Genomic DNA, 10,016 nt, shown 5'->3' with positions numbered 1-10,016 from the left:
CAAACTTGAGTACAATAATATCAGATGAACACTGAACAAATTACACATCTGACAATACTTATCAAACTATCATTACAATTATGTCTACTGAACACTCAACAAATGTCCTTCAATCATGTTTATCAAGCAAATTGCTGGGGTCATTAGTTATTCCTATCACAATACTGATCAAACTTGAGTACAATAATATCAGATGAATACTCAACAAATGTCTTTCCATACACATCACAGTATTCACACTGAGTACAATAATATCAGATGAACATTCAACAAATGTCTTTCCATACACATCACACCTGAGTACAATAATATCAGATGAACATTCAACAAATGTCTTTCCATACTCATCACAGTATTCACACTGAGTACAATAATATCAGATGAACGAACATTCAACAAATGTCTTTCCATACTCATCACACCTGAGTACAATATCACTCAACAACTTCAACAATATTCAGCATAGTTTAGCATTTACTCAATCTTGATATGTGTCTCTTCAAAAGTATTTCTTTACTTGGCTTTGGTTTCTTCGCAATGTTACGCGCCTTTGCTTCAGCCTTCACTTCTCCCTTTTCTTGATTTTTGTGACGCTTCAGAACTTCCATTATCATGTCTTTGAGGTAGGGATAACTCTTGAGCTCTGAAATTGGTTTGATTACCCAGTCACTACAATGCTTACTGTAAACAACTCTAACTCCATCTGGATTGATGAACGTTACAGCATCAGAAGAGCTTTCCTCAAGAGAAGATGACAAAGCTTGTGTATCAACAATGGTATGCTTGTTATGATCGAGGACAGCCAGCTGGGTTCTTCCTGTCATCTGTTTCTTATCGAAGTCCTGTCTCTTGGGGCAATACTTGTTGAGGAGGGAGTGGTATACCTCTAAACGACCTGTGTGCAAAAATTTGCTTAGTCTTCTGATGTCCTCCAGAAATTTCCGGTTCATCATGATTTCTTCTAGAACTCGATGGGCAGGAGAGTCCAGAGTCAGCCACTTCTTCCTTGCAACTTGATCTTCTGTAAGAACATCATGACAACATGATGTTACCAATCCTGGCCCACCCCACTGATGAATATTGACAATGTGGTAGCGCAGGGATTCCCATCGGGCAACAAGTAGGTCAGCATCTCCCATACATGAAGCCGCACACCAAAAAAGATGATTACATATTGATTGCACCCATGGAGCAAGGGCTGAATACTTTTTGTAACGACATTTATCTTTCAACTTCTTGCGCAAACTATTTGCCATGTGATAAGCATCAAATTGGTGATTAATGTGCATAGGAGCATACTTTTCACGCATAAGCTTTCTTACAGATACATGCCGGTCAGTGGACACATCAGATATTGAAACATGCATTCCTGACTCAGACTCTGTGCATCCAATCAACCTGTCAAGCACCCTTTCAAATCCAATTTTTTCCATACCACAAGAACTTTTTGCTTCTGTCACCTCTACAACCTCAAAGTCAAGAATCTTGAGTGAGCTGTGATCCATCATGGTGTAGTTGCAGTATCTAGCACTATACCCTGGTGAACCACATCACCCATCACCTGACACTTGAACTGTTGAGTCTTGTAGTGTTGACAGCACGGATGTTTGTTCTGCCTTCCAAAAATCTTCAATAACAGGCAATAGATAATCAATTTGAGTGTCATAAAAGGTACTTTTACCAACAAATGTTAGATTCATCAACGAAGCAACATCAGCAACATGTTTGTATGTCTGTCCAGTGAACAATATACTGGCAGATAGCATCACATTCCCAGCAGACACATGATCATTCAAAAGTGGCTGCGACCTCCAATACAAAACCTCATGACCCCCTGTACAATATATTTTGGCTGTGATCATGCTACCAAAAAAAGATTTCTTGATTTCATCAACAGGACATGAGCAGTATTTACAAGGAATACGGTACAAAATTTCATCAAGTGCATCGGAAAACACTATATATTTATCTTGAGAGAGGATATTTGAAATAGGGTCTATTTCAGATTCTTCTTCATTTTCACTTTGTGATTCAGCATCACTTGATGGTTGGTACAATGATGATTCACTTCTAACACTTGAAACATGCAAAGAAAATGATTCGCTCAGAACTGTTGATTTATTCAAATCATCAACAACACTGTCAAATGATTCAGAATCCTGAGATATATCAGAAATATCAATATCAGGTGTGGAGTGAACCTCTTCCTTTTGCTCTGACAGTGCACAGTAGGCATGATCCAGCAAGGTGGTCAAGGGAGATGCCTCAGGACCACTGCAGCGGTGATGATTTGTGTGGCCGCAATCAACACACCAGTCTTCAGTCTGCACGCCAATACTCTAAAAACAAATTGTTAAAAACATGTTAGAATTTCTCAAAAGACACATAATTATTAGGCAAGTGAGTTTGTTCAAACTTGCCTCTAATCACCCAGCAGAAAATGGGTACCCGGTGAAACAAGTCGTGAGACTATTAACCTTCTAGTGCCTAACAGGCAGCATGGATTACCCGGGTTAACAATGATTGGAGTATAAGCTTTGAGCAGGATATCTAGCCTGGAAATGGCATGTTATAAATATTCTCATTATTATTATAAAACTGGCTCCCACAGTAGACATCGCTTTGCGATATCTTCGTTGTAGATATCACAACAATTGAATTGTCATAATACTTTGACATCACTAAGAATACAGCTGACAATGCTATGACAGTAATGCTCAGGAAGCCTAATGACAGTTTTGTGTTCATATATGTTCATTTTTTTTACTGATAACTGATTAAGAATGATTTTGGCTGATAAATAAAATGTCACCATCATGTCTTCTGATATCAAATATATCAAAACTCCTTGATTACAGCAAAATTATCCTCCGATATTGGTACCTTTAATAAAATTGTGTTCATATATTTCATATCAAACAACTCTTTGGCGAGATTCTCTATATATTCAAGACATTAAACTGAAAATGAAAATGAACCATTTTAGACAGTCACATTTTTTCCTTGAATTCAGAAGATGCTTAACAAGTACAAATACTTACAACAGAGCAAACTTCAATGTTGCCATGGTTGGAATTCAAACCTCTCTTCTTGGGTGCATGATCTGATGATTTCTTCTGAAATACATGTGTCAAGAACTTATTTGCTATGCATAATGTTTTTCATATACAAGAATACACTGCTGGCTTTTAAAGTAAGATGTTTGGGCTGTGTTTATGAATGTTATAAGAGTGTTTTTTTGTATGAAGACTTCCGATGATTGAAAAATACATAACAAATTCTCATAAGAGTCTAATGAATTCATTCTCAGTCTTATTTTGAGGCACTTCTCTAAATGTGTTCTATATTTATCAGGGAGACAAATTCCTGTTTGTTGAAAAGAAATATATGTTACTTTACCAGGGCACTGTTTGTAAATGATGCTATCAAGGCAAACAAGGAGGCATGGTTTCCATAATACTAATGAACAATTAAAAAATTAAGTACCTTAGACTTCCTGCTTTTCGTGGTGGCTGAAGAGCTGATGACACTGCTGATAACCTCAAAGAGAAAAGAATTAAGTAAGTATGCAACCCCAGAAAGTTATGATATATTCCACTGAATCTGATATAATCACCCTTGCTATATTTTGTAACCTACATTCTAGTCACTGATCAACATATTAAGTCATACAGATGTCAACTCACATACGTACCTTTATTTAAAAAGCTTAGGGGTAGATCATTATAAATTTACAGTGAAAAATGTCTGTGTTTTTAAGCCTATTTGAGTTACCTGCTTTCTTTTCCTTTCTATCAGGCGATCCCTTCTCTCATCTCTCTTCTCTTCTCCCTGTCTCTTTCTATGAACAAAGAGAGTAGGGACTGCATCTCCCTTCAGTTTCAGATGTGGCTCTACCCCTAAAACTCTTGCCTGGAGATCATACTCGAAACAGTCTGGCTCAAAATGGTCTTCACAAACAACCTGCACAAAAAAATCAAACCGTCAAAATCAAACCTTTCTAAATCATGTACAATTGAAAACAATTGAAATTGTACACATCTACTCAAAAAAAGCTTAAGATACATATTCATGTACGTGATGTGATCTATTTATGTACATGATTAATTATTCTTTATATTAATAATAATAATACTTATTATTATAATGTTTACATGATAATTGATTACAAAAAGAGATCAGACTATTCATATTATTTTCTTAAAATGTTTAAAACTAAATACTATTTACAATAATATGCACATGTGATTATTAGGGGATACGATTTTTCAAAAATAAAGCCTCAATGTCTACATTTGTCAACAACTTCAATATTGTAACATTTGCCAGTTTCTTCATAATGGTGTAAATCCATAACTTTTAAAAAATAATTGATGATGACTGAAAGTGTTACGCCGATAATCATTATTCATCCATGATTTTCTACTAGATCTTCATGCAGCCCTACAAGTCTACATTTTCCCTTTAATCCCTATCGACATTCGTAATCATATCAATGTCGTACTAATTATAATCGAACACAAATTCAAGATCAAGCCAGTTTATGGTTGAATTAAATGTGATAAATACGTACGAATTTATTTTTATTACGAACATACCACAATGCATCGTGACAAAGGAGGATTCGCTTCGAATACATTGCAGCCGAAAATATTATATTTTTCATTGAAGAAATCATTGAAATAAAAATATTTCCTAAACAAAATTAAGTTATTTAACAAATGCAACTATATTAACAAGGACCTATAAGAATTACTTTCATAATAATCATGTATGAGCTTGTCTAGAACAGGTTATACGCAAAAAATGTCATGTTGTTCAAAGTTCAAACCTTGTGCCGCCCGAACTTGAAGGTCGATGCTGTCCAGCCCGTCCCGATGTTGTGGAGCCATCTGCTGCATAGGATCTTCTTTTTATCTGGCCTGGGTATTTGAAAAAATGATTTTCCGTGACCGGGGACGCTTTTCCCCCGGTCGTTACGGTTTGAACAACCCCAAGCCTGACAGGCCGGCATCGCGCACCATTGATGACAGCGGTGTAACCTAATTTCGTGGTGTGTCGATGACGTCATTTTCTCGCTTTTTCGCGCTCTCGTTAACCGTGTGAGATAGCATCATGGCGACGCCCTGTGAGGTCGCTATTTGTGATCTTTTTTCACTTTCAATTTTTTTTTACAGACTTTGGTAATAAACTAATAATTATTTGATAACATGTATGGATTATCGCTTAAACATTCTTTACATTGATGGTTCAGGCTTATCCTTCAATCACCTTTTGAAATTGTTTTAAAATTAATTAACATAGAAAATATGAATGCCATCATATACTACTCACACTTTGATAAGGATCACAAATATTCACAACTTGACTTAAACGTAGATATATAATTTGAAATTGTATTAATTTAAAACTGGATAAATAATGATATGCTAACCCCTCTTTAGGCAAACAGCCACTTTAATTTAACCTTATGCACTTGATACATGATGGTGTGGAGAGTTGTGGGTGTGTGTAGTAGATAGTACATGTTAGTATTTAGTGTCTGTGCGCGTGCTGAGATAAAGGTGTGAATGGGTTGAGTTTAGTATCATGTACGAGTGAGAAAGGGAGCCCTGAGATGTGTTTATAGGGGGCTAAGAGAGGGGGGGGGGAGTATGTTGAATCCAAAGCAAAGTTTGAATACTATATTTTCCTAATCTATCATTCTGGCATGCTTCTTTAAGTTCTGTCAAACCTTGATACAGAATGTGCCATTTATCACCTAGGTAGTCCTACACGACCGCAGTGCATATAGTTTTGTGGGCTAATTGTGGGAGATGAATCACCTCAGTCCTCCTCCTCTCTTATACTATTAGTAGCGTTTAGCTGTCTTTATATTCCTTTATTTATTAGGCTAACTATAGCCTCATCTAGTTAGAGTTCGACAAAGGATAGAACCTTTTCTTTCCATTCTGCTACTTCAATATATTGTAAACAAAGGGGAGACAACTCTCATTTACTCGTTTCCAGTGCGCTGGAGTTTCCAAAACCCAAGTTCAAAGCTAATGTCATAAAAAAAAAATTCAGTTTAAATTTTCATTATTTACTATTTGGTACACTTCAGTTTTGCAAGATTTTATACAATTTTCTGTACTTATTTTCAGTTTGAACAAAATTAATTGAAAAATACAATTTTTCATAATTTTTTCCCCACAAAAGCCACTTAGCATCAACATCCAAGGGAGGACTTTATATATATTGTTTACATAACTATTGTAACGATATATACACAAAACCATTTCGGTACGAATTTTTGAGGTTCAGTGATTTTTTCAACTAATTCTACTGGACTAATAGTGTAAGACAAGAACTGAAGTTCATTTTACAGCAACTGCTCAGTGTCTATTGTAGAACTAAAAATCTAGGGGGGATTTGTCCCCCCCATCATGTAAAAAAGAGGGGGGATTTGGAAACAGTATGGGGGAATACCACTATTGCTGTCCCTCTAAATAATGTACCTGTAACCTCATGTGAATAAAGAATAACAAACAATATGAAGTTTGTTTTTTTAGGTGAGTTCTATCTTTTTCTGTAATGACTGAAATGAATTTCCAAAAATTGAACTAGATTCCTTGAAATTAACATCTTTAAAACTCTATTCAATGCTTACAAATAATTTGTCCACATCCTGTCAACTCAAAGTCAACTTCATAACTTCTGATTCAGATTGTTACATATTGAAAGAAAATCTTTGAAAGATCCTCCTTTGCTTTTTGGTTTTGAATTCCTCAAGGGCCTTGCTGGCATCAAAGGTTGAAACAGGTGGGCCCTCAATACTTATTATCATCAACTCTTTGAGTGCCTTCTCACTCAGTCTGTTTCTATGTGATGTTTTTATACTATTTTGACTTGAGAAACCACGTTCACAAATTGCTGTCTGGACTGGCAAAGTTAATCCAATACAGGCAAGCTTCAGAAGGTTTGGGAAAAGGTCCTTGTGACAGCCATCAATGATTCTCCATAATTCATGGAATTTGTCTCTTGGATACTTCTGCTGAATCAGGAGGCGTTTTAACAGGTCAAATTCTTGTTTAGCTGACCCTGCATCGATGAGGGCGGGCACATCACCCTTAGGACTGCCATATTGAGAGATCAACACATCTAGTTCGCCTTACCATGACTTTGAAGATTTGTTTCAGCAACAAATGACAAGTCCCTGAATGCCAACACATCAAAAGATGAAATCACTGTAACACTTTCAGGGGGGAATCTTGTGTTAAGATTTCCGATGAGTGTCTTCATAAAGGTTGTCATGGTTGACTTCACAACTGCCTCCTGCTGTTTCTTGTATTTCAGTTCGTGCCCATAGAGGTGATTATCATCTGTCAACAGAGACTGGAACTCTTGTCTGTAATGTCCATCATTTTCTTTCAGGTACTGAAGTTTATCAATTGTACTGGCAACCACTGGCTTCAGTGATGCAACATCGAAACTGTCTTTTTGCATCACCAAATTAAGCTCAGTTATCACTGGTATTACATCCATAAGACTCCAGGTCAGCGCAGCGAACTTGAAGTTAGTGATTGACTTCAAAAGACCTGTAGCTTTTGGATCCCTTGATAGTTCAGTTGATTGAAAATATACAACCAGGCTGTTCCAGGATTTGTAGATAGCTTCCAACACATTGTAGAAGCTGAACCATCTTATATCATGCATTTCTCTTACTTTGATATGAGGCTGATTGAGCAGTTCCTGTAGCCTAGCTAGTCTGCTGCTTCTAACTGATGACCCCTTGAAATAATAGTACAGGCTTGTGAGAGTAGATTTGTACTGTTGCATAACGTCAATCTTGGCAGCAGACTGACTTGTACATAATGCAAGTCTATGTGCAACGCAATGGATGTTGATAAGAAATGGGGATGATCTTCTAAGCTGTGCTGCTACACCATTTATAGATAAATAACACTGGCACCATCAGATGCAAAACACAAAATCTGTTTCACATCAACACCAATATCATTGAAAATTGCAAGGAGTTTCTGGGTTATAGCATCTGCTCCCTTTTCACCTAAGTCAAAATTTCCCAAAAAGTGTGATCTCACATTAAAGTCTTTGTCAACAAATTTGACATAAACAATGAGCTTTCCTGTCACTGAAATGTCTGTGCTTTCATCTATCAGAATTGCTACACAATAAGCATCCTTTAAATCACCAATTATTTGAGCCATGATTGTATTCGCAATTGCTTCCCTGAATGTCTTCAGCAAGAGACCGTGACCTCTATGTGGCATTACCACCAACAGTAAGATTTTTAACATTGGTGCAGCCTTCCTTCTCCAACAATCCTAACAGAGAACCATACTTTTCAATAGCAATGTTTTCCTTGCAAAGCCAATATACTGTGTCAATAGCAGACTTAACCGCTAATTCCTCATTGGATACTAAATTAGACACAGAAGCCTCTATTGTCGTTTGCGAGTTCGTCATAGCTATTAGGGAAAGCTGGTGGTCACTGGTTTGTGCATGTCTAGATAGTGTGGATGTACGAAAGTTATTGCAGCCATCACCAGTAAAACTATTGCTCATTCTATTTTTGTTACAATAGTCACATAACATCGCACCAAGCTCGTTTTGAGAGAGCCATGGCCATTCTTTCAACCATTTTTCTGAAAAACACTTGGTTTCATCTTTTTAGAGTCGGAGGGACCGGGGTCGGTCTCAGGGTTTTGCTCGCCCTTCGATTCACACGTCACTGTAACAGACGTATCGGTCTGGGAAGACGTGGTTGTCACTTTCTCAATGGTACTTTGTGCAAAAAATCAGTTATTTTTTATTCTTTTGCGCGACATTATTCACGCCAAATTACCACAAACCGTTGTAAATACAAAATTCGTCTACATTCGTCGTCTGCACTACTTCAAGTGATAATATTATTTGATTTCGAAAATGAAACTAAAACGAACTGATTTTCTTAAAAAGATCGAGGAAACTGTGTCTTGAAAGCGATATACAATAAGCAATGTGTTTAGAGTTTTTAGTCTATGGTTTTCAAACAATTAATTAATCAAATCATAATTTTATTGAAAAGTTTTATCTATTTTCATACTGAAGTGAATGGGATTTCGTTTCCTCAGTGCCGGTAGTGGATTTTACCAAGGGAGGTTACTCTGTCGTGTATTCCTGTTGCTATCGACTCTGTGGCTGACTCTGATTTAAAAATCATTCTCTGTCAATATAAAGCTTTTTACGTATGGTTTTTGAAAGGTAGGTAGGGATAAAATTACTATGCGCGACAATTCGCGCTGTGCTGTTTTTATGAGGGGCGATTTGATAATTATCAGCGTGAATCGCGCAATCGCGCGTCCTAGAATAGACACTGAATGTAGGTGTTTGGTAACATATTGTCGAATGGTCTTCCTGTCATTGAAGAGTTTGCTTTGCACCTTTTTTGTAGGCGGCCTGCTTGTCCAAATGAAGCTGGCAGCTTGGTGTCGACAGATCTAAAAATCTCATTATTTCCATTTTACCTGTGAAAAAAAGATCACACCTGGAGGGGCCGAGTCGGTGAAACATAACCATTGCATATAAATCATACGTGCACATATCGGTTTTGCCTTGCAAGCATTGTTTCTGTATTTCATATGTGACGTCATTAAACAATTGAATGTCATGTCAATGAAGAGGGGCGTCGCACTCGCTTACTGTGTTTTACTGCACATATGTACATGAATAAAATGGAAAATATAGAAATACTTACACTCGAGCAGGTGTGTCATGTGACTTATTCGAAGCTTGTGCAAAATTATTTATTTTACACTCTTGCTCATGTAATCTCAATATATTTTCTGCATAAAAGTAGGATCCAAAATGGAGTCACAAGGCTCTGAAGCTCACCTGAATTTTAAAGAAAACAATTGTTTCATTTGTGCAAAGTTTCATCGTTGTCACCATTTTGATCAGAACCTTTGCCAGAAATGAAAATAATGTCACAATCACTTTCAGCATAATTTCAGCCAATCTCTTGATAATGATTGATA

The 10,016-nt window shown here is 36.8% G+C and overlaps 1 protein-coding gene across 1 annotated transcript; it reads right to left on the bottom strand.

The window, feature by feature from the left end:
- Positions 1-362: 362 nt before the first annotated feature.
- LOC124268569 lies at positions 363-1,268 on the bottom strand. The gene has a single exon (XM_046703562.1). It carries the CDS (start codon positions 1,254-1,256, stop codon positions 468-470), a length of 789 nt encoding a protein of 262 aa, XP_046559518.1. The 5' UTR covers positions 1,257-1,268; the 3' UTR covers positions 363-467.
- Positions 1,269-10,016: the final 8,748 nt, after the last annotated feature.

The sequence above is a fragment of the Haliotis rubra genome, unplaced genomic scaffold (genome assembly GCF_003918875.1).
Source record: "Haliotis rubra isolate DU_JTF1 unplaced genomic scaffold, ASM391887v1 Scf139, whole genome shotgun sequence".
Taxonomy (NCBI): domain Eukaryota; kingdom Metazoa; phylum Mollusca; class Gastropoda; order Lepetellida; family Haliotidae; genus Haliotis; species Haliotis rubra.
The sequence above is the reverse complement of the archived record's forward strand: the minus strand, read 5'-3'. Positions and strand labels throughout refer to the sequence as shown.

Excerpts from the sequence above, each read along its gene's own strand:
- LOC124268569 (XM_046703562.1), bottom strand. The coding sequence starts at position 1,256 with ATGGCAAATAGTTTGCGCAAGAAGTTGAAAGATAAATGTCGTTACAAA.